Source organism: Urocitellus parryii, chromosome 3, assembly GCF_045843805.1.
Source record: "Urocitellus parryii isolate mUroPar1 chromosome 3, mUroPar1.hap1, whole genome shotgun sequence".
In the NCBI taxonomy this organism is placed as follows: Eukaryota; Metazoa; Chordata; class Mammalia; order Rodentia; family Sciuridae; genus Urocitellus; species Urocitellus parryii.
The window spans coordinates 201974256-201998150 of record NC_135533.1 but is presented as its reverse complement, the minus strand read 5'-3'; the positions used below and the strand labels follow the sequence as shown (position 1 = coordinate 201998150).

Genomic DNA, 23895 nt, shown 5'->3' with positions numbered 1-23895 from the left:
CCTCCCAGGACCCCAGCCAGGATTCAGGGTGGGTTGGGTGTACCTTGCACACTCGGTCAGGCAGCAGGGGCAGTGACCTTGGTCGCACCAGCAGTGCCAGCAGCACCTCAAGGTTCCCTGGCTCCAATAGGAAGACAGCCAAGGACTCCTGTGCTGGGGAGCCCTGAAGCAGGGCCAGCAGCAGATCCAGTGCGCCTATCACCTTGGGGGTACAAAGTCTCACTCTGGTCTGGGCCTCTCACATGGTCCACACACCACCCTTACCCAAAGCCTCAGCCTCACCAACCTTCAGCCTACCTGGCCATCATCACCCACAGCTGCCAAAAAATTCAGTAGGACATGCACATCCTCAGCAGAGAAGCTGCGTACCAGGAACTCCCGCGCCAGGCCCAAGAGGGAGGTTTGCACTGTGCGCAGGTCGTCAGCCGCAAGGGGGCGCTCCCGCTGCGGGCTGGCGGGTCCGGAATGTCAGAGTGAGTAGGTGAGCTGAGGTAGCACACTGTCCTGTCCCCAGAGCTAGAGGCTGCAATGTGGAACCCCTACTGTCTACCTGGTCCCAACAGCCTCACCTGTAGTGGGTGCGCAGAGCGTCGAGGATGAACTGGACCCCATACTTCTTCCGCAATTTCTGTCTGTGCTCACGGATGATGCTGGACATGTACTGAATGTGGCCTGAGTGGGCATCAACAGTGGGTCCTTTGAGATTCTCCAGGACAGAGCCATGCCCCTGCCAGAACTTATGTCCCCTCAGATCACCCAGACATGGTTATAACTTCTTTGTTTTATTGGTTCTTTTTAGTTATACATGACAGTAGAATCCATTTTGATATAATTATATAAGTGTGGAATATATCTTATTCTAGTTCAGACCCCATTCTGGTGGATGACCATGATGGTGGAATCCACTGTGATGTTTTCATACATGTAAGGGTTATATAACTTCTTGTCTCCCACCTGCCCTGTCACTGACCACTCACCCAGGTTCCCATACCTACCAAGGCGCACAGCAAAGTCACTGAGAGTCCAGGGGTGAAAGTTGAAGAGCAAATGCTGATAGAGCAGGTACAGGAGAGGCCCACTGTTCTCAGATGCCACCTGCTCCATCAGTAGCTGGGCAGACATGAGCACATTCATGTCCATGGCCCAGCTGGGGACCTGGGGTGGGAGAAGGAGTTGGCCTAAGATGTCAAGCTTTGCCTGCCTGCTGTCCCAGCCACTGAGGTTCCACCCTTCTCAGCACAAGCGTGATGGACATCAACACGACCAACCCTGCTCAAAACTCTCCAGTGTCCCCTGGCTGTAGTGCAGCTCCCAGCCTGCTGTGCACTGTCCAGCCCCAGTCTGGGTTGCCCTTTCCCCATATCCTCTCAGCCTAACCCCACCCAGCCATTTGGGCTCCACTCAAATGCCACTCTTTCAGGAAGTTCTGCCTTTTGGTCCCCCACCCAGCTCCTTTGTTCAGAGAGGCAGACACACCCCACCTGCCCCACCAGGCCTCACCTTGCGCAGGAGGGCCCCGATGATGGCAGGCCCCTGGCACTGCACCAGGCTCTCCTGGTTCACAGTATGGGCCTGCAAGAAGTTCCTCAGCATCAGCAGAAAGGCTGCCACTGGGTTCTTCTCCATCCGCTCCTCTGCCGGCCCCCAAGGAGGAAACAGATGTGGGTCAAGGGCCTACCAGTGACCATGAGACCTCAAGCTCCAACTCTTCATTGTGCCAGATTCTCTCCTGCAAGCCAGGCCCCAAGGATGCTTACCTGAAGACTTGCCCAGAGGGAGAAGTAGGCCTTGAGTGTTGTGACTAGAGGTCAGTTCAGGCCCCAGTAGGTCATATGTTTCGGCTGGACCTGCCTCAGCCTCTTGGGGCTGCAGAGCCACTTGCTCTAGCAGGGGTAGCAAGGCACCCATGCCCCCAATACAGTTCACCACATCCTGGGAGAGGGGACAGCAGTGAGAGAGTGGTTCCCAGCATCCTGCCCTGCTCCACCCCACCACCCAGCCTGGGAGCCTGGATCCCAGCCAGCTCGCCTGAGTCAGTTTCCCCAAATCCTGCCAAGGCCCAGAGCTGCTCCCCAGAACACCTTTTCACACCGGGCCCCCCTCCTGCTTGTTGCACACACTACCCACACACGCACACGCACCTTCACGTCCCATGTCTGCACCCTGTGGCCTGTCAAGCGGCCATCCAGCGCATGGCTAGGGGACAGGTCCAGACAGATGTTATTCTTACAGGCCTAGAAGAGCAGATGAGCAGGTGGCAAGGGTCAGATAGAGGAAGGGGTGACAGACAGAGGGAAGGAACCAAGGGAAGGTAACACTGTTGAGCCAACCACCCCAAATACCTGAGGTGAGTAATGGAGGAGCAACTTGGCGCCCAGCTCGTGCAGATCACCCTCAGGCTTGAAGGGGGCCGGCTCATTGGGCCCTGAGGAGCAAGGGAAAGTCTTCAGACCTCACTGGGCCTCTGGCCAAACTACATCCAGAGCCTGCCTCTTCCCTGCCTAACCAGAAGACAGACCCCCAGAGAAACCTTTTGTGCCCTAGCTCAGGACAGGGGCTGGGACCAGGCAGAAAGAGCTACCTACCTAGAGCACATAGGACTCTCAGGGTGGCTGCCTGCAGAGCTTCATGGAAGATGGCCACAGCCCCCAGCTCACCCTCCAGGGATGTGGGGCTGCCCCATCGAGTGTCCTGGGTGCCTGCAAGGGTGGAGCTGATGCTGCCCTCCTGCAGGGGGGCCACCAGCCCGGACCCCCAGCCCAGCGCTACGGAGGCTGGGACGGACTGGGAGCGGGTGAGGGAGGGGTGGGCATGAGCCAGGGCAGCATGGACTGGTGGCGTGGGAAGCCCCGTGGTGGTGGTCGTTGTGCGGTGCCCAGCAGAGCCGATACAACAGGAGGAGAAAGGCTGCGGGGCCAGGGTTGGGGAACTGGTCAGGTCACAGCAAAGCCTGAGGCTCCAACTACATCCAGATTCTCACAGTGACCCCCAAGACTACACAGATCCCAGAAGCTGAAGTCTGAGGCCGAGAGGGAGGCAGAGTGGAGGACACACAAGGCTCTAGGCTCCACCCCATCCATAGCACTCCGGGTTCCCTCACGGGCCCAAGGCTTCCCCAAACCCTGCCTGGCACACCTCACTGAGGGAGGGGCAGCGAAGGGGTGCTGTTTTGACCAGATGGCCATCTTTGTAGACATGGACCAGGTTCTGGCTGAAGGGTCGGCGCCCAGGCACATGGATGATGGTGATACAATGCTAGAACAGAAGCCAAAATGTCAAGCCACACTTGGGACTTGGTATCCCCCTCCCCACTGGGCCATGTGAAAAGAGTGGAGACTCACCCAGGTAGAGTCGGCGAAGGACACTTCAGGCAAGCTCATGGTCAAGTACTCCTTCCGTGTGCACACAGCCACCACCAGGGTCCCAGCTGCCGTGAAGAAGGCCTCAAACCCTGAGCCGCTGCTGGTGAAAAAGCTGGGGGCAGGCAAGTTGGTTACACCCATGTCTTCCAGCTCGCTCACCTTGGCAATGGGCCCTGGCCCGTGGTAGTCACCCACCTGTACAGCTGCTTTCGCTGGAGTGGCCGGGTGGGAGCTGGGGCAGGCACTGCATCCGAGGGGTGTAGACAGAGCCAGGCATGGAAGGTAAAGGCAGGTCCTGGCCATCGCTGTACAGAGGGCACCATGATGCCTGCCATGCTGGGTGTGAGGTCAAAGTAGCACAGTGCACGTGCAGGACCCTGGTGCCGGGCCATGCCTGAGAGGGCTCGAATGACGGCACCTGCATGTCGAGCCTTCCCAGCCTCAGCTCCACCTGGCCCCGAGTCCAGCTCTGATGGGGGGCGCAGCAGGCGACGTAGCTCCAAGGGCCTTATTGACACACGGCCCAGTGCTTGTAGCAGCGCCAACAGTTGCTCCTGGCACCGGGCCTCCAGGGCTATTCCTGTGTTGAGTGTCTCCAGCAGGTAGCCCACCAGGCCTGCCTGCACACAGGTGGCACGGCTGGCAGCACAGCTGTTACAGAGCCACCAGAGGCGTTGAGCTAGAAAGAGCCGCAGTTCAGCTGTGGGCAGTGATGGCAGCCATTGCATCAGCACCAGCAACGGTTGCTCATTGCGGATTGGTGGAGGCGGGCTTATGGTGTGGTCACCCTCCACAGCCTGTGGGTGGAGAGAATGTGACAGTCGCTGGTCAACTGTGGCACCCTGCCAAGTGTGGGACTTCCTGTTTCAATTAATTGCCTACAGCATGAATAAGCCACATGTGCTACACCATCCTGCTCACAGTCATGGGTACACAGATGACCAAGACCACTAATAGCAATCCTTCAGCACTGTCAACCTCCAAGCCTCAGTTTGTAGCCTGGGTAGGCAGAGCCCCAACCTGCACATTCCTAGGACCATCCTGGGGCCGGCCAACATGCAGCAACTTCCAGGGCCCCACAGTCCAGAATCCTTACCCCAGTGTACCAACTACAGTCAACAGTCCTCCAGGGTGGAGACCTCCCCATTTGTGACTCAGTCCTGGCTGCCTTTGGGACTCTGGATCCAAGCCCTTCCCTTACCATGTTAAGCAGCTCTTGCAACAACCGCTGGGTGGGGGGCCCGTGGCTCTGCAGAACCTCCTGCAGGTGCAGGTAGCCAATGCGTTCCTTGAACACCTCCTGCGGAGCGCAATATAGGAAGGAAGTGAGCATACACATAGGCCCCAGAGTGAACACACCCTTCTAGGGGCACTGTCAGGGCTCCCTTGCCTGGCTCTGTCTGGTCACTATGTTGTCTGGGACAAGGGGCAGAAGAGGGATTGGGAGGCATAGAACCATCTCAGAAGCCTGCAGATGGTGGTCAGCCCACAAGAATCCTTTTCCCCATCCAGCCCTGATCCAGAATGTCCAACTCCCAGGGAAGACTGATGACCATACCTGCCTAGTGAGCTAAGCTCGCCCAAGGGCCAGGCAGAATCTTCTCAGCTCACTTACTTTGCTCCAGGGAGCAGGTCTGTTCTGGGGACATGTAGTCACTTAACTGTATCTGGTACCTTGACTGCAGCTGGGCTGAAGCATCCTTACCTTGGCTGAGGGGGAGCCACTCATGATACAGGTCAACACTCTGACTACATGGACTGCGATGGCATCTGTATCCTGATCCAGTACCTTGGGATGGGGAGGGGCAGTCAGCAGAGGCAGTAGTCAGGGTGTCACAGCTGGCAGCACCCTGCAGTAAAAGGGTGCAGGGCTAGGCACCCCCAGATACATAGCATGTGTTGGATCAGTGACCCTGGCCGGGAACCAGGCCCTCTATTTAACCCTGCTGTTGTGACCCTACCTTGAACCTGGGCCCTCTTTGAGCAGCTCAGCAAGACCTGCTCTGACAGAAGCTAGGAAGAAAACAAGGTTGGGAAGGGCCTAACTGGGACATTTTCTCTGCACTCCCCTTCCTGTTCCCTGGTGGTCTTAGGGGCCCCAGCCTCCACACATCCCCACCCAACCTAGACACGCATATGCAAGCAGGCCAGCAAGTGCCCCATCACCCATGATGATTGAAGGGGGTTGGGAATAAAGGAACAATCAATCACAGCATGTCAGAATCAAGAGAACCTTCGAGACCTTTAAATCCTACCCGATCCCCTGTCTCCTAGACCCAGGTGGGGATACTGGCTCAAACTGGCTGAATCTGAGAGCCAAAGAGGCATGCTGCTCACTCCCCTTGCCCCACTTCTGGGGTGAGGAGTTGAGAGGGCTTAGAGAGTTTGTCAGCAAATGCTAAACCATATTCTGGCCCTGTAGGGTCCTTTGGTCCCAGATCTGCCCAATTTCCCAAGTGTGATCTCAGGGAATGGAGCTCAGTGGTAGTGCACTTGCTTAGGATGTGCAAAGCCCTGAGTTCAATCCCTAGTACCACCAACACAATCAAACAAAATAATCTGCTAGGAATGATCTCAGACAACATTCTTTCCCTTTCCAGGCCTGTTTCTATATCTATATGAATACATGAGAGGTGGACTGGAGATATAGTTCTGTGGCAGAATGCTTTTGCCCAGCATGTGCAAGGCCTTGAATTCAACCCCCAGCACAATAAATAAATAAATAAATAAATAGAGAAATAAATAAATAAATGATGGTGGGCATGGTGGTGCAGCTCTGTAATCCCAGTTTCTTGTAGCCCTCATGCAAAATGAGGGTTGGAACATATCGTAAGAAGCTAGAGAACACCCAGTGCCCTGTTTGGGGTGGGTATAAGGATCCACAGAAAGAAGTAGCTTCTTATGGGGGACCTCCTCTTCTGTGAAGACTACAGTCAAATCCCTAAGCACTGGGGCTTCTGTTTCCCCTTCTGAGAAATCAGGGTGGGTGGTTGAGAGTTTCGAAGGTTCCTTCCAGCTTGACATAGCCACACCCCAGCTCCCAATTCTAATACCAGGTGGGTAATATGCCATATCCTGCTCTAACCTCCACCATGGGGCTTGGAAGAGAGTGAGACAACATAGGGGATCCACCCCCTCTGCTAGGCCTCATAGACGTCTATTTGCCACCCTGCTGTAGCACAGGAAAGGCTCAAGAGGGAGCCCAGGGCAGTGGTCCCTCAGCTAGTCAGTCCCAGGGTGATACCTTCTGGACATCGGGCTCGGTCAGTAACCAGGTAGCCAGGTCACTGTCCCCCTCAGGGGGCGCCCGGGCCTGCAGGTACAGCTGTGTGGAGGAGGGTGGAAGAGGCAAAGGAGAAAAGAGGAGGAAGATGGGAGAGGTAGGGTTAGAGCAGGACTGGGGCAGCTTGCCAGGGCTATGCCCCAGAGGGAAATGACACCCTGAGTCCCAAGCAAAGTGTCCCCCTAGGCACTAGGGAAGAGTGGGACTGAGCCACCATGGCCTGCTCTGATGAGCAGAGGCAAGGGAAGATGAATAGGACAGACACTATATCCAAAGGCAACTGATCCCCCTCTAGCCCAGGTAACATTCCCCTCTTTCCCATTACACTCCCCTTCTGTGTGATACAGAGCCATCCTGAACTTCAGACTCAGCCCTGTACAGGCCCAGAAGGACAGGCTTGTCCATGCCTAGTCCCTCCCACTGAGTACAGGCCTTAACAGCAACCTGGCACCTCCACATGATTCCCCTGCCTCTGGGTTCCAGCCCCTCCACCCCCCAGCCTAGGCGCCCCCTACCTTGCTGTTCTGGATCAGGCGAATGAGGTGCTCAAAACAATTGTTGCTGAGGAAGGTAGCCTGCAACACTGGCCGATCCTCACAGGCCAGCATCATGGGGATGGCATCTGTTCAAAGGTCAAGGTCAGGCCCTACCCAACTCCTCCAAGCAAATTTAAACTTTCTTCCCCATGCTACCCAGTCCAGCCTTTCCATCATCACGTGGGCTTTCCCCTCTTGCTGCCCTCTCCACGAGCTTGGGAGCCCATACACACCGAGCATGTTGACCCGCAGGGTTACAAGGGCCTCTTCGGAGCCTGAGTTTGAACTAGCAGGCCAGCCAGCATTAAGGACACGAAAGTAGCCCTCCAGCAGGGTACGGAGCTCTGGCCCTCGGGGGGGTGTGCGGCTGGCATGCAGGACATGTACAGCACCCACCAGTGCCTTCAGCGCCAGTTGCACTAGGCAAGGGTCCCGGGCTGGCCCATTGCTGCAGCCATGAACAACACCCAGCAGGCCCTGCACTGAGCCAGCACTCACAGCCATCTGCCCGTTCTCCTGCAGGTGAAGGCAGAGATGGGCAGTGAGCAGGGGCCCACAGAGCAGTGAGGCCAAGACAGCCACCCCCGGCCCATAAGCTCATCTCCCGGCCTACCTTTCCTCCTGCAAGGACAGCGCCAAAGAGGTGGATGAGCCGCAAAAGCAGCTTAGGAGGCAAGTGGTCTGCATCCTGCAGGCTCTCTGAGGTGGGCAGGACAGGACAATGTCACCATAGTTGCAGGGCTGTGGGCCAGGGGACTGCACAAGAGATGGGTGTCCTGGCAAGGGGTGATGGGGTAGGAGCTGGAGCAAGCAAGAGCCCCATTTAGAAGATTTCGGGGCTGGGGTTGTGGCTCAATGGTACAGCGCTCGCCTGGCATGTGAGGGACCCTGGGTTCGATCCTCAGCACCACGTATAAATAAATAAGTGAAATAAAGGCATTGTGTCCAACTACAACTAAAAAATAAATATTAAAAAAAATAGAAGGAGATTTCATTTTGTTCTAGGAGCTCAAAAAAGTCATGGCTCCATGCCAGGGGGGCTGGGAGAGACATAGCATTTCTTGGAAGGCATACAGTCCTGCTGGAGTGGCTAGTCAACTCTCCAGATCATTAAACCCCAAATAGGGTCCCCATGGTGATCATATAACCCCTCTGCTTCCCTGTGTGACCTAGGGTTCAATTTCTCAGATGCAAATCTCCTGCTCCTTCCGTCCCTGTGACAGGCGGAACTTCCCAGGCCCTGTTTTAGGGACCCTAAAGTATCTACTATATGGATGACTCCCCCTCCCCCCACCTTATCCCCACTGGGGACTTCTAGGGGCTTTCACAGTCTTGTATATGGGAGGCCCACCTGGCCCATCTCCACCAAAGCTGGACAGGATGCCAGGCTGTGCACCAAAACCAGATAGCAGAAGGGACCAGCCCTGGGTCACATGGTAGTGTGGGGGCTGGGCATGATTCAGGTGGGATAGGGTGGAAGTCTCCCTGGGGACAGAGCTTCTTTTTGGGGAGTACTAGGCATTGAACCCAGGGGTACTATACACTGAGCTACATCCACAGCCATTTTTATTTTTTATATTGAGACAGGATTTTGCTAAGTTGCTTAGTGCCTCACTAAATTGCTGAGGCTGGCCTCACCTTGCCATCCTTCTACCTCAGCCTCCCAGGTTGCTGGGATTATAGGCATTCACCACTATGCCCCACTGGGGACAGAGCTTTTGAGGTAAGGCCTGAGAATGCAGTTGGCCAGTGAAGGAAGAGACCACAGGGTGGGCAAAGATCCTGCGGTGGCGTAACTGGGTACAGTCTAGGGATGAGGTGACAGGAGTAGGGCTGGAGAGTAGAGAGGGAGAAGGGATGGAAAGAAAGGCTGTGGGGAGCTGGGCCGATGGTGCACGCCTGTAATTCCAGTGACTCATTGAGACAGGTGAGTTCAAAGCCAGCCTCTGCAATTTAACAAGTCCCTAAGCAATTCAGTGAGACCCTGTTTCTAAATAAAAAATTACAATAGGGCTGGGAATGTGGCTCAGTGGTTGAGTGCCCCTGGGTTCAATCCCTGGTACCAAAAAAAAAAAGGGGGGGGGCTTTGAGGAGGAACAGGATCAAATCTCAAGGGCATCAACTACCACAGACGGGTCTAAGGTGGTGGGGAGCCAAAGCTAGTTTGTTTGAAGAAGAGGGTGTGGACCAGGCACAGTGGTGCACACCTGTAATCCCAGCAACCTGTGAGGCGAAGGCAGGAGAATGGCAAGTTACGGCCAGCCTCAACAACTTAGTGAAGCCCTAAGCAACTTAGCAAGACCCTGTCTCAAAATAAAAAGGCTGCTGAGTGGTAGAGCATTCCTGGGTTCAATCCCCAGTACCAAAAAAAAAAAAAAAAAAAAGCAGAGTATGTGGGAAAACGGCTGCAAGGAACTCTGTCAGGACACCTCCCCTCCTGGACCTGTGGCACCCCACTCCAGATCCTAGCCCACAGCTCCACAGGCAGCACAGAGAAGATACTTAAAACCCGAAAAGGTCACCACCTTCTCATAGCCCTGCCTGCTCTGTCCAGGTCACTTTACATTCTGAGCCCATCTCAAGTCCCTGCCAGTCTCCCTCCAATGCAAGGAGATGAGAGGGACCCAGGAGAGGAGGTTACCAGGGAGAATGGGTGGCTGAGGTATCCTGGGCACCAGCTCCTCTAAAAGGTGAAAATGGCTAGTGTGGCCCCATCTTGAGCAGGGGTGGAGAATGGGAAAAGGCTACAGGGACAAAGGGACAGGGCTAGGGAGTGTTCTGGTGATCCGGAGTCAGGGTATAAGTGGCTGAAAGGACACAGAAGGGTCCAGAAGAGAAAGGAGGATGGGAAATCCAGGGGACAAGTCAACCCCCTCTGATTCCAACCAAGGAAAGACACTTTACTCAGGCATGTTCTCTCTCAACCCTGAACTCCTATGTGGCCTCTGGAGGCCCATTCAAACGCCTGTGGGTTTCCCAGGCCTGCCTGCAGCTACCCCTGAGTAGTTCCTGTCCTGTCTGGGGTTAGGGAACTGCAGGAAGGGGCCTGGGTTTGGGGGCAAGACTAAGTGGGGCAGGGGTGGGGCCTGACCTTGGAAGAAGGCGCTGAATTCACAGGGCAAAGCCGCAGGAGGGAACTTGTATTTGCTCTTCTCCTTTGAGCTGATGATTTCTCTGGAAGAACAGGAGGTGAGGCCAGACGCTTGGGTCCCTTCGCCTGGCTCTCACCCCTTCTCTGTCATCCTCCACCAGCCTATGCACAGGCCCATTCCCACCTGAACACCTCTGCCATAGCCAAAAGCCCCCATCCTTTGCCCAGCCTCTCTGCATCCCCTGCCTAAGGGCTGGGTCTCACCCACTGTGCTGACGTCGCCAGGTCTGGTAGGGGTCAAAGAGACCCTCACAGAGGAGCAGGGCATGAAGGGCTACATTCTCCAGCTGGGTCCCACGGCCCTCCTGTGGTGATGGGGGTCCTTTGAGCTGTCAGTGTGGGAGAGAGAGGATAGAGGGAGGTTAACTCTGCTCTAGCCACAGCTACTGTCTATCTCCATTCCACCTCAGGGAGCCCATCTCACCTCAGCCACTAGCCCGGTCAGCAGCACCAGCACTGGGGGCCCCAGCACCTGGCCCCAGCCTGCCTCCACATTTTCCAGATTCCTGGGGTGGAAAGAATTGGGGAGGTCCACCGATGCATATGACCCCCGCTCCCTCTGGCCCACACTCCCATGCCACTGCCCACTTGGGGTGGACACCAGGGAGGGACTACCTGCAGAGAATGATGAAAAGCTTAAGCAACAGCAGGGCTTGCTCCAGGTCCCTCTGGTCCAGCTGCTCGGCCAGCACATGCAGGGCATCTAGTGGCAGTAGGGGCACCTCTGCCCCTGCTTCCTCTGGCCTATGGGTAAGGAGTGTCACTGGGGTGGCCAGACCCCTCAACCTCCCTGTCCTGACCCTGTCCTCACCTTCGGGGTTCCAGGGAGAACAGTGAGATGCTCTTCTCGAAGGCTCCCACAAAGGCCTTCAGCCATTGCTGCAAGTAGCCCAGGTCCTTCTGCAGGCAGGAGTTCAGGCAGGGCATGGTGGGTGGCAAACGTGAGCAGTGGACAGGGGAGGGATGAGGTCAAGGAAGTGGACATGGGGGATGTACAGGGATGACAGGCAGAGCAGTAGGGGTGGAGAAAGGGAGTGAGGTTGGGGGGAAAAGGAAGGACAAGGTCAGCATCAGAGGACTTTGGTACAATTAACCACTCTTCCAAGACCCCATTTGTTTCTCTCAGCCCTTCCTCCCAGTCTCTGCTCTACCCCTGGAAGACCCTGCCAGGTCTGACACAGGCAGGGGAGGGGCTTAAGTGGGGTGTGGCTGTGGCGGTGCTGATGCTGAAAAAGGTCTCCCACACATGTCTCTTACTCAGAGCCTTGGGCTGGGTCCTCTCCTGCCACCTTCTCCCAGCTCCACAGCCACCACTTCCAGGAAACCCTCCTGGACTGTGGATGCCAGGACTCAGGTGCACTGTTGAACAGGCACCTAGGCACAGGCACACCCCCACCGACAGATCAGCATCCTTGCCACAGCTCCTACCATTGCCCAGGTCTTCTATCCACCCTCTGGGTTACCTGGACCCTGGGCCCCAGAGCTTGTTCCATGAGCAAAAGGGGCAGCACTTGAGCCCAAGTCTGGGCGCCACCAGGGAAACTTTTGGTGTGAACGGGAAACGGATCCTCCCGCCCCGGCTGGGGCAGGAAGCGCAAAGTCACGGTGGGGGAAGGGGGCCGCTTCCTCCCAGCAGACCGCAGGGATGTGGGGGGGCCAGGGCACCCTAGGCCCAGCAAGAGACCTGGCAGGCGCTGGGGGTGGGACCTGAAGCACAAAGGGGCGGGGCCACCTGCCTTGGGTGGAGCTTGCAGGCCAGAGACAGTTTTGTGGGGTCTGTGAGGTGTGGCTTGGAAGAGCTCCTATCTGGAAGAGGGTTCTTCCCTGATTTTAGTGTGCCCTTCATTCAAAGCACCAACATCTCCCTGACCTGGTCCTAAGGCCCAGAGACCATATGAGGAACTCACCCGTACTTTTAACCCCTCAAATGCCCTGGCTACACCACCTGGACTCTGCAGGTTTCTCTCCTCAGGGGACAGATGAGTAAATCATAGCCTAGCCCTAATCTAAATCCACACCCAGAAATGCTCAGGGATGGATATGGGTGGGCACCTTACCTGAGCCCCTCCTTCCCCACTGCTGGCCCCAGTTGAGCCCCAAAAGCAACCTCCTTTCCTAGAGTCAGAAAGGCACGGCAAGGACTGGACTGGACAGGGAGGAAGGGGCCAGATACACATTGGCACCCAGCCGGCCTGAAACTGTTCTCAGGGGTCATGTACCTCACACTTTTGAACCTCCCAAATTACCTTTGGATGAATTGCTGGGTTTTGCTCCCTGTGGCCCCCATACCATACAGACAGGCCTGCATGACCCACAGCAGACCTGGAGCAGGCCCACAAAAAACTGAGATCGAACAGCCAGCCACTCTGCAGTTGGACACGTTCCTTGTGCACTCTTGTGCACCAATCCAAAGCCATGACAACTTAGGGAGGACCATGGCCACCAGGAGCAGACCCATACCATTATGACCTGATCCTAAGGCCCAGGGACCATATGAGGAACTCACCCATACTTTTAACCCCTCAAATGCCCTGGCTACACCACCTGGACTCTGCCCAACACTGTGACCTTTTTTGTTGGTCAATTAATTGTTGACCTCTCCACTCTCTGTTGCTGACAGCCTCCCTCCCCGCCAATCAGCAAGGAGACAAAATGCCCAGATCCTCAAACACCAGAGGCCAGGACTCCTGGACCATCCCTTCTGAATCCTCTCATCACAGGTAGGAAAATAGGAAGCACAGAGGAGATCCACCATCTTAGTTTCAACTACACCTCTGAAGATGCTGAAAGCTGGGCCTTGGTTCTAGACTAGGTCTACTCTTGGTGGCTAGGCAGCCTACACAAGCTGACCATATGACCCCTACTCTGTGGCTTCCTAGACCCTCGTCTGCCTTCAAAAATGTCCCCATACTGTCATTTCTACTCCAAACCATCCCAATCAAACTAGTCATCTCTGGTCCAAAATATGGGCCTTTTGTCAGTAACAGCTGAGCTGAGCTGAGCACCTGAAAACCTAAATTCCATCCTGCACCCCACCCACAGTATAAAGGCTTTACTCTAAGCCTGGCATGCCAGGGCCCTAGGGAGCCCAGGGCCTGCTTCTCCACCCTCTCTGCTGCTTCTCCTCTGTGACTTATATCTTACTGTCCAGGGCTTGCCCACCCCACACTCAACTGCCACTGTGACTTGGGCTTTTAGTTCCTAAGCAGAAACCGCCCACCTTCCTCAGGGTCATCGCATGGATTGGCCTTCCCAGACCTGGGTGGGTCTCTTGCACTCTGCACACTCCTGTTTTCTGTCCCTTGGAACCACACCCTCCAAGCTTGTCCAGTCCTGTAAACTTCCAGTAGGTGAGAACTGGTATGGGTTCGGAGCTTGGGTGCTCAAGGCAGCCTTCATGGGCTCTGGAGGGGGCACGAGGAGGTCTCTAACATGTAGAAGAGGGAAGCTGCCTAACTCACTTCTCTAGTTCTCACCTTTTCTTCCTGGGATGCCTCAGGCCAACTCTGATCTGGGCTTGAGGCTGTAATGCTTGAGGGTATGGGAATCCCTGCAGAGCCAGGACCAGAGACAGAGCAGGCCAAGGGGGCACAGCATGCTAGGAGTGCTGCAGGTGAGGGCGTCCAAAGCCTGAAAAGGGTGGCTGTGTGCTTGGGCTCCCCAGGCCCTTCTTCAATGGGTCTATGCCCCATTGGCTCCTCCTACCCTTTCTTGCTCAGAGCATGAACAGGTATAGGGCTAGATCAGCCTCTTACCCAACAGGACTAGGCTAGAGCCTCAACCCCTGGGGGGCAGGTGAGGAACAACACCTGCTTAAGAGCACCTCAGGGCCCTTGAGCCCAGGAATTAAATGGTACCAGGGTCTTGTGGCAGGGGAGAAGGCTATAGGTATGGGAGAGGACAAGTACTAATGATCATCCCTATAAAGATCTTAATCTGCTAAGCAGTGACACATGCCCAACTAGCCCTGAGCACATGCAAAGAGTTCTGGGAGTGAGGGGCTCTTGAGAGCTTGGGAGGCCTGAGGGCAGGCTGCTGTGGCATGGAGGCGTGGGTGGGGCTACTAGAGGCCCAGCATACAGAGGGCCTCTAGTAGACATCAGTCACCCTGCCCAATCAGCCAGTCACCACCCTGGCTCCAGCTCCATATTTAGAGCAAGTCCCCAGCCTCTCCAGCCTTGGCACCCCAGACCTGCTGCATGTTCCGCCCAAGGGCATTACTAGCTCTTCCCACCCTTACAGTACTACATGTGCTTTGCTTCAGAGGTTGGGGTTACCAACAGAATTGTGGTTAGCAGCTTGTTAATGTCAACCTCTGAGCCTCCACTGCCTGTTTATTTATCTATTTTTACAGTCCTGGGTACAGAATCCAGGGTGCTCTACCACTGAGCTACATCCCCTGCCCTTTTTATTTATTTATCTACTTTGAGATAAGGTGTCACTCAGTTGTCCAGACTGACCTCGAACTTGGTATCCTTCTGTTTCAGCCTCCCAAGGAGCTGGGATTACAGAAGTGTACCATCATGTCTGGCCCTTTAGTACTTTTTAAAAATGATCCCTTTGCTCAGTGGGCAGCCACATCCACCCAGGATCAAGGTGAGGGTGACATGATGGGAGCTCCAATCCAAGGACTCTGGCCTGCCCAAGTTCCTGGCATTCCAAAGCAACCCTGCCCACCTCCCTCTGAGAGTGCAATCAAGAGGCAGACCTTGGCTCATTGACAGAGTTGAGGACTTCTGGGCTGCTCCCCAATTTGCTGCCCTACACAGGTGAGGCAGAGTATGCTGATAGACCTCAGGGAAGAGCTCAGAATAGGTAGGGTAAATTGCAGTTCAATGATGGGTAGTTCCTCCCACTCAGAGCTGCCTGAGTGATAGTACCCTATCTCCAGGGACAGAAGAGCAGAAATGAGACAGGTGTGGTGGGTTCTGTTCAGGATGGCGTCTTAAGGTAGGGAATCCCCCATGTAGCATCAAGAGGAGGAGGCCAATGTCAAGCCAAAGGTGGCTTCTGGAAGTTAGACCTGGAGGACCTCAGACCATGAGCTGAAACTGGAAGATGTACCTTTTGACAGGGACAGAGACAACTGAGGATGGTTCCAGTGTCTGGGTAGTGAGTCCCTCTCTAGCCCTTACCTGGAAAAAGGATACTAAACAGAGGGGAAGGGTGGGCCTTCTGGTCTCCATAACACCCTTCCAGGTTCAACCATCCCCTTGCCTCATCACTATGGAAACTGGGAACTTCCTTCCAGGGTCCCCATAGTAACTGACCCTGTTTCCATGGGGACCCCACACTCTCCCATCAGCTCCCCAGTTGTCATAACAACACCAGGGATTACCAGCCCCTCCCCCAACCCTGGGCTCCCTCCCTCTCCCTTCAGTTGCCTTGGAAATAGAGGCTGGAAGGAAGAAACTCATTTCCCCTCTGAGGTGTAAGGGAACCAAGCACCTCGGAGACTTTCATGACACCCCTTTGCCTATTTCAAGAAGGTAAACTGAGGCATAGGAAGAAATAGGAACCAGTTAAGGACCTAGAGGGAGCAGAGGCCCTGGTTAGATTTCCATGAGGCAGTAGAGTTCATGGGCCAGGGATAAGGGACTCAGGTGAGGGTGGGCAGGGCAAGGTCACCTCCAGCTCTAGTCTGACCTCCTCCAACCCTTTGAGTCCTCAATGGTGTAACTGGAAAATTTAGCCTGGGCTCCCCACCTGTAACCTGAGTGTTTGTCCCATCCTGATCTTTGTGATCCTGAGTGTCCCTAAACCCTTTCACTAGGGGTTGGGGGCTGTTGAACAACACTCATTACTGTTGGGCCTTAAAAGGGACTGCTTATTTGCATTCTATTCTGCATTAACTTTTACATGCTGCCCTACTGCCAGCCTGTCAGGTGCTGTCCCAGTCCCCTAGTCCTCTCACACTCTTCAAGCGGTGCCCTCCCTGGGGAATCCCTGGATATGCTCCCACCTATCCACCAAGCCTCCTGGGTCACCTCTGCCATGACCCCATTCCCGACAACTTGCTGCTTGCATTTTCATTGCCATGTGCTTGTTCCTGCTATTCCTGTCCCTTCCATCCCAAAAGCCCCCGAAGAAAGCCTTCTCTAGGATGACTTCCTTGATTGATCACTACCATGGGGCCTACCCCTTCATCTGGTCATTCAGCTAACAGCCAGAAGCACCTACCACACACAGGCGCTGGAAAGCAGTGGAGTACCAGGCACAATGAGAGTTTTAAAAGACCCCAATGTGGAAACGGCCTATGGTGTCCCAGGTGAAGACCCACCTGGGGTTTCCTACCCACAGACTAAACCTCTTCAGGAACTTTTCTGATGACCTTGGATTCCCCACCAGGACCTTGAGGAGCTCCAACTGTGTGAGGTCTAGGGTCACTTGGGTCCTCCCCCCTCTCTCCTTCAGTTTCAGAAGAGCAGGGCCCACAGAGTGAGGGGAGGTGGGTCTAAACTTGGGGTCCTTAAGGGAAGAGGAAGGGCAGGAAGAGGGGCACTCCCCGCTCTGTCCTCACCCAGATCCACAACTGGGGAAACAGGTTTGCCAGCTGGTGTCAGCTCTCACTGCTGAAGGGAGAGGGCGCAGGTGTTGCTGGCTGGGTGGTGGCTGACTGATAGAGGGTCTCTTAACACCCTCCATCGGTTCCACACCTTACCTTACACTCCCCCTTCCCCAAGCACACCCACAATAGGTTCCCTAGCAGGGTTCAAAGTGGCAGGGCAGTGCTATCCCTTCCTGGGAGCCCAGCACAGAGGGGTGGAACCCTGTTCCTGAAGCAGGAGCAGTCAGGCAGGAAGGCATTGGGGGAGCCCCGCCAGGCTTCCTCTCTCCAGGCTGCCTGGCCCCACCCAGCTCCCGAGTAAGCTCACACATCCTGGATTTGTTTGCCTGGCCCCAAGCTGCCCCCTGCCTGCCCAGGCTTCCTAGACTACCACCAGGCAGCCTGGGCCTGTAAGGTGAGGAGCTGGGGGAGATGGGAGACCCAGCACAGGCATGAGGGCTAAGCACCTCCTGAGGGGATAGGGGGTGACCATATGCATTACTCAGCTAGAAGGGGCATCTGGAGGCAACCATGCAGGATGGAGGTACAGTCCTGGAAGCTTTACCAAGACACCCCAGCAGCCAGCCACCCAGCTGGAAGACCCATCCATCATTAACATCCCTCAGACTCATCACTGGTTTAAGCCTCCTTCATTTGAGGACCCCAAACCAGCCCAAGGCCATAGGACAATTGGAGAAAGAAAGGCTATGGGCAGGTTTCCCTCAGGCTAGAGCAAGGGGACCCCTTGGAGCCAGGAAAGTAGAAGCCTACTCTGGCCTGAACTAGTCTGAGGGGCTATCCCTCTACAAAGTCCAGGCAGCCCCTGAGGTCAGGGCTCTGTCAATTCTACAAACAGGGAAGTAGAGGCTTAGAATTGCAAAGAACTTGGTGTGGGTCACACAGAGAGAGACTCTATTCCATGCACTGCCTCCTGCCAGGGGCTTGGACCTTTCACAACCTGAGTGAACCAAAAAGGCTGTGGTCCTTATGGCTTGTACTCTAGGTCCCTGGGAGACCACTGGCTAGCCTTTTCACAGAGGGCTAGGTGATTTGAGCATGAACTTCCCCCCAGTGAGAAGCTGCTCATGGGCATACAATGGTCCATTGTGCCCAGGGCACACCTGAGCCAGAAGCACATGCCTGGCAGGTGCAGGGAGGCAGCACCCTGGCATCTCTCCCTGCTGTAAATGCAAAAGAAAAGTGGATGATTATGTGTGCGACCGAGTTTGGGGGACAACAGTTCAGAGTCACTCTGATCACATTCTGAGGCCACCTTAGGTAGTTCCTGAAACCAGTGAGGAAGGTCAGAGGGAAAGAGCTTCTCTCTATTCCTTGTAAACATCCTTTCTGGCCTCAACCTCTCCACCAGCCTCCCACCCCAGAATGGAAGTGGGGTGGGGCTACCTCAAGGCCTGGGAAGCTCACCACTGCCACTTCTCTAGGGGAGTCTGAGGTGACTCAAGTCAGACCTGTAGTAGAAGCACATCTTCCCCCACTGCACCTGCCAAGATCCCCCCAGCCCACTCAGACTCGTTGTTGGGCACGACCAACCCACCCGGCTTCACTGGCAGGCGAGGCAGTCCACATGCAAACTGAGTTCCCCTCCCTCTTTCGGTCTGGCCAGTCTCTTGTTCTTTCCCGGCCTCAATTTCCCCACCTATAAAAGGGGGATGTGTCCGGACACTAGAGGCGGCCGCTAGCGCTGTCCCTCGATATAAGTGCCTGAGGCCCGGCACACACGTGTGCTGGGCTGGAGCACACCCGGCGCGCGCGCCTGTTCGCGGCCCAGGCAGTGCCCGGGCGCAGGTGCAGCAGGCACCGGGTGCGCGGAGCTGGGGGCACAGCGGGCGCGGGGCGGGCTCACCTGCGCGTAGTAGAGCAGCCACAACTCGTAGAGCCGCTCCGAGGCGGCCATGGCCTGACCCGGCTCTGCCCCTGCTGCGCGCCACCTGTCGCCTCCTCCTCCGCGCCGCCCGCCGGTTGCCTCCGGCCAGGCCCATGGGCGGAGGGCGTCACTCCTGGGCGGAGCGGCGCGGGACTGCTGGGGGAAGTCCGCGGCTCCGGCCCTCGCCGCTTTCAGCCTCTAAGTCTACAGCTCCTCCTCCACCTCATCCCGGACGGCCGCCACCCGGCTTCCTGCACTTTGCTGCCGCCAGCGCCGCCGCCTCCGCCGACACCGCCACCCCGCCTCTCCCGGGACCGTGCAAAGGGCGGGGAGCCCGGCGAGAGGAGGAGCCTGAGGTCAGGGCGGCCCAGGAGTCGCACCGCTGCCCCGCCCTCGCAGGCCGCGCCCCACCGGCGCTACTGGAAGGGTCGTTCTGTACCTTCCGGATCAGGGCAGGCCGCGGGGCTACCAGGCTTGCTTTGGGTCTGAGTTCCCCCGCTAAGCATCCCGCCTAGTTTGGAATTACCGCCATTCAAGGAAGGGGCTATGGGCAGCGAGGGAACTGCCAGGGTCATTCAACAAATAACAATAACCACCTCCTTGATGACCACTTGTAGTGACCACGTGCCAGATGCTGTTATAAGCTCTTTATGGGAAGATCTAAATACAACTTTTGAGTTCCTGCTGTGTGTGGAGCGGGAGGATCCGGGAGCAAACAGCAGGAGGAGCCTGAAATACCCCCAGGAGAGTGGTGCCCTTCCGTTGGGCTGATCCCTGAGTGGTTTTGATGATCCCCATGACTTCCCTCCTCTAGGAAGCCTTCCCAGATGCTCCCAGTGGAGGCACTCCCCAAACCAGAGCCCAGCACTTCTTTTACATCCTTTGCACTTTGGGGGTAGGGGGAAGATACTGGGGATTGAATCCAGGAATGCTCTATCACTGAGCTACATCCCCAGCCTTATTTATTTAATTTGTTTGTTTGTTTGTTCATTTGTTTATATTTTGAGACAGTGGGTCTCTAAATTGCTAAGGCTGGCCTCATCCTCTTGTCTCAGTCTCCTGAGTCGCTGGGATTACAGGGATTATTCTGCAATCAATCATCTTTTTCACCTTTAACCTCATGAGGTGGGTGACTCATGACTGGTTTACAAGTGGAGAAACTAAGGCCAAATGAGGATCACAGGGATAGGGACCTAGAACCTAAGCCTAATTGATTGCCATCATCACTCCTGTGTCCCTTTCCCTGTCCCTAGCCTGCCTGTGAACTGAGGGGGACCCTGATGTTGGGCAAGGGTCAGGCCCCATGTTGGAACTGGGAGGAAATTTGCCAGCCCCAGAGAGGTGCCATGGTTCCTAGGATTGACTGATCTTGAGTTCCCTAGACCTTGGGTGTCCAAGAGAAGACAAACCTTTTCCCCATCCCTGTACTGTTTTGTCTTCCTTGGCTTCTTGTTTGGCCCCTTCAGTCTGTCCTTTTCTTCTGCCCCATCCATCCTGCTTCTGAGTTGACATTTCCTGAGCACCTACAACCCATGAGCTGGTTCCTGGCGGGACATGTCACCTGCAGTGGGGGAGAGGGCCTAGAGAGAACCAGGTTAGTGAGGTCAAGAGGGCAACTGAGCTGGATCGGAGGTCTGAGGCAGTTGGGCCTCTGAAGTGGGTTGGAAGGGGAGGAGTGAGTGTCCATTTGTGGATAGCCTGGGAGGTCCCAGGCAGGGAACAGCCTTAAAGGCTAGTTGTTCTCTGGGAAGGGGTGTGGGTGTGACATTGGAGACTCCACATAGACAGAAGAACTCGACTTCAGCCCAGGTGTTCTGTTATTAATGCGCTCTGATTGATGCAGAAAAGATCCTGGCAGCTAGGGTGCCATGCATCTTGTGACCACCTGTTGCACTCAAGGCCAAAGCAATTCTTCCTAACTGGAGTTGGGAAACTGTTCCTTTGGGCTCATTTGGCCCAGGTTGGCGTTTGCTTTTCTTCAGAGACGGTAGCCTATCCTGAGTACTTTGCCGCTCCAGAAGAAATGGGGATGAGAGGAAATCACCTGTGAGTCCAGAAGGGGAAAAAAACACATAGTCAGGTTCAGCACTGTGCCAGCTTCGAACTGAGAACAGACAGAAGAGCTTAAACGCACTTGATGGGGCGAGCCATAGACAGCTCTAGAGGAGGGATAGGAAGACTACTGTTAGAGAGGGATCGGGTAGAAGGATAAGGAAGCTTTCTTGAAAGGATGGCTGGGGTATTACAAGAGGCCCGCAGGGAGTGAATAAGGTGTGTTTAGTGCTTAGGTGAGAACAGAGCGATCGATGCGATCTATTCTCTCAGGTCTGACTCGATGCTTTCTCACTGTGTAGCGGTAGACACATCGAGCCTTAACACCCCAGGGCCTTTTTTTTTTTTTTTGCCTGCTCCTCACTGGCGCGGCGAGGCGAGAGGGCGGGCCCTCCTGCAACAAGTCAACACTGATTGGTTCTTGGGGTTTCCTGTCACCCATTCTCGTTATCGGTTTGGCCGTGAGACTTTTATCCACTGCCCGACCTGCGTGACGTAGGGAGAAAGGAGGGGTCGAAGGCAGGATGGCGGCTGCTGCGGCCGGTGTGGGCCGCCTAGAGGAAGAGGCGCTGAAGAGGAAGGAACGGCTCAAGGCCCTACGGGAGAAAACAGGACGCAAGGTGAGGGACGTGGAATGAGGCTGTAGTCGAGGCAGCCCGAGTCCAGGGTCCACACGGAAGAGCTGGGGACTAGGGGACGGTAGCTGGGAGGCGCGCCTGCGCGGACACTGGCGCATGCGTGGGGAGACTGCACCGCCCTCGTGCTGGGCAGTTCCGGGGCGGGTGTGGAGGCAGCTGGGCTGTGTGTAGCTGTAGCTCCTACCTGCTGGTCGGTGGTTGTTCGGTCGCTGCTAGTTTCAGTCGGTTGTTGGGTTAGGCATGATTTTTCCCTGGCCGGACCTACTTTTCACTCGCACGCGGGAGTTCTTGCATTAGGTAGACACTTCTGCGCACCTTGAACAGGGCCGCAGGAGACGTTGAGTGCAAAAATCCCGAGGAAAAGATGTCAGGAGCCGGAGCCGGGCGCCGTATCGCACGCCCGTAATCCCAGCAGCTTGGGAGGCTGAGGCAGGAGGATCGCGAGTTCAAAGTCTCAGCAATGGCGAGTTGCTAAGCAACTCAGTGAGACCTTGTCTCTAAATAAAATACAAAATAGATCTGGGAGCTGTGGCTCAGTGGTTGGGTGCTCCTGAGTTCAATCGCTGGTACCAAAAAAAAAAAAAAAAAAGGTAAAAGGGTGGACTGCAGGGAAAGAGCCAGATTCAGAAGCTTTTCCCGTGTTTTCCTTTGCCACCAAAATGGTCTGAATTTATTTTTACTTCTTTCCAAAGTAGTGGAGAGGTAGGAGAACTCTGAAATTCACTGCTTGTGTGCAGGCGTGGGCCCTGTCACTTGAGGCTGTGGGGCTTGGAACAGATTGCTTCAGATCCGAGGCCGGGTTTTTTTCATGTCTGCAGTGGGGGAAAACATCCTCTTTTCATTCTCACTGGGTTGTTTTGCGATCTAATGGGATAATCTGTATGAAAGGGCTCGAGAGATTATAGAGTGTAAGGTTGATGGTTCACTTGTTGTATGGGCAAAAAACTTTGTCTTTTACTCTAAGTACAAAGAATTTTATTTTATTTTATTTTTTTTAGAGAGGGAGAGAGAGAAAGAGAGAATTTTAATATTTATTTTTTAGTTATTGGCAGACACAACATCCTTGTTTGTATGTGGTGCTGAGAATCGAACCCAGGCCGCATGCATGCCAGGCGAGCGGGCTATCGCTTGAGCCACATCCCCAGGCCCAGTACAAAGAATTTTAAATATCGAAATCTGCCTGGGGGAAAACAAGGACTCCACTTTCCAACTTAAAAACAAAACCAAGCTGGCCACCAGTGGGGCCTCTTTTTTCTTTCTGTATAGCTGTCCGTGTCCTGTGGGAAAGCGAAAGAGGAAGTAATAGAGAGTGAAAGCTAGCCAGATTGGCTTCTGCTTTTGTTGGCAGTCCATGGAACCCATCAGACAGTTGTCCCCTAAAACAGACTGGCCCAAGAAGCTCAAGACACAGCCTTTCAAACAGTTGCATAGTCTACAGGGGCTGTTTGTTTGATTTAGGGCTCAGGTTATTGGGACCTGGTTTGAGGTCTGAATACAAGGGGCAGGATGCCATTCTCAGAGCACATTGCCATGGAAAAGATGTACCAGGTCCTCTGAACTGGCCTTTAAGGAGGAATTCTCAATGGGCTGGAAAAAGGCTTGTTAATTTTTTTCCTGCATTTAAAGACTACACGAGGGCTAGGGTTGTAGCTCAGTGGCAGAGGGCTTGTCTGGCATGTGTGAGGCACTGGGCTTGATCCTCAGCACTGAAAAAAAAAAAGTTTATAATTTGGGTTATTCTAAGTGTACCATTCAGTGGCATTAATGTAACCATACTTCAATCTATTTGCATAACTTTTTCATCATTCCAACAGAAACTCCACATGTTAAACAGTAACTCATCATCCCTCCTTCCTTTCAACCTCTAGCAATAACCATTGTCTTTATGATTTTGATTACTCTTATGTATCCCATAGGTTGAATCAAACAGTATTTTTTCACTTAGCATAAGTGTCTTCAAGGTTTATCCATGTTGTTATGTGTGTTAATTAAAATAATCTAATTCTTTTTGTGCATGAGTGTGGGGGCGGTGGGGGAGGTTCTGGGGATTGAACCCTGGGCCTCATTCATGCTAGGCAAGCACTATATCACTGGGCTACATCCCTTGCCCTGGACCATGTTTTTAATTGAGTTGTCTTTTTGTTGCTTAGTTGTAGTTGAGATGTTTATGTGTTTGATATGTTAAACTTTTAATAATTACATAGAGAATTTGCTAATATATTTTCCCATTCTTTGGGTTGTCTTTTTATTCTCATGGTAATGTCCTTTGGTACGCAAAAGTTGTTTTTGTTTTTTTTCTTGATGGAGTCCAGTTTGTCTGTTACGATTTTGTTGTCTGTGCTTTCTGTGCTTTTGCTGTCATATTTAATCCCCTCAGTTCTTGGGTGACTTTTTTTTTTTTGTCGTTGCTGGGGATTGAACCCAGGGTCTTTCATATACCA

General features: G+C 54.5%; 2 protein-coding genes across 2 annotated transcripts in view; one reads left to right on the top strand and one right to left on the bottom strand.

Annotated features, from left to right (window-relative positions):
• Nbeal2 (neurobeachin like 2) overlaps positions 1-19071 on the bottom strand; it is a 30693-nt gene extending 11622 nt beyond the window's left edge. The window contains exons 1-24 of the mRNA XM_026389944.2: positions 18744-19071; positions 11144-11232; positions 10948-11076; positions 10757-10838; positions 10537-10661; positions 10273-10355; positions 7795-7880; positions 7415-7697; positions 7161-7267; positions 6607-6687; positions 5068-5151; positions 4564-4662; positions 3558-4159; positions 3342-3474; positions 3136-3255; positions 2586-2907; positions 2343-2425; positions 2142-2234; positions 1758-1932; positions 1501-1634; positions 996-1155; positions 570-672; positions 298-451; positions 44-202 (exon numbers count right to left, since the gene is read on the bottom strand). Coding sequence (XP_026245729.1) covers positions 44-202; positions 298-451; positions 570-672; positions 996-1155; positions 1501-1634; positions 1758-1932; positions 2142-2234; positions 2343-2425; positions 2586-2907; positions 3136-3255; positions 3342-3474; positions 3558-4159; positions 4564-4662; positions 5068-5151; positions 6607-6687; positions 7161-7267; positions 7415-7697; positions 7795-7880; positions 10273-10355; positions 10537-10661; positions 10757-10838; positions 10948-11076; positions 11144-11232; positions 18744-18794 — 3537 coding nt within the window. The 5' untranslated portion in view covers positions 18795-19071. The remainder of the gene's footprint in view (positions 1-43; positions 203-297; positions 452-569; positions 673-995; positions 1156-1500; positions 1635-1757; positions 1933-2141; positions 2235-2342; positions 2426-2585; positions 2908-3135; positions 3256-3341; positions 3475-3557; positions 4160-4563; positions 4663-5067; positions 5152-6606; positions 6688-7160; positions 7268-7414; positions 7698-7794; positions 7881-10272; positions 10356-10536; positions 10662-10756; positions 10839-10947; positions 11077-11143; positions 11233-18743) is intronic.
• A 2204-nt stretch (positions 19072-21275) lies between these two features.
• Ccdc12 (coiled-coil domain containing 12) overlaps positions 21276-23895 on the top strand; it is a 52013-nt gene continuing 49393 nt past the window's right edge. The window contains exon 1 of the mRNA XM_026389852.2: positions 21276-21436. Within this exon, the coding sequence (XP_026245637.1) occupies positions 21341-21436 (96 nt within the window). The 5' untranslated portion in view covers positions 21276-21340. The remainder of the gene's footprint in view (positions 21437-23895) is intronic.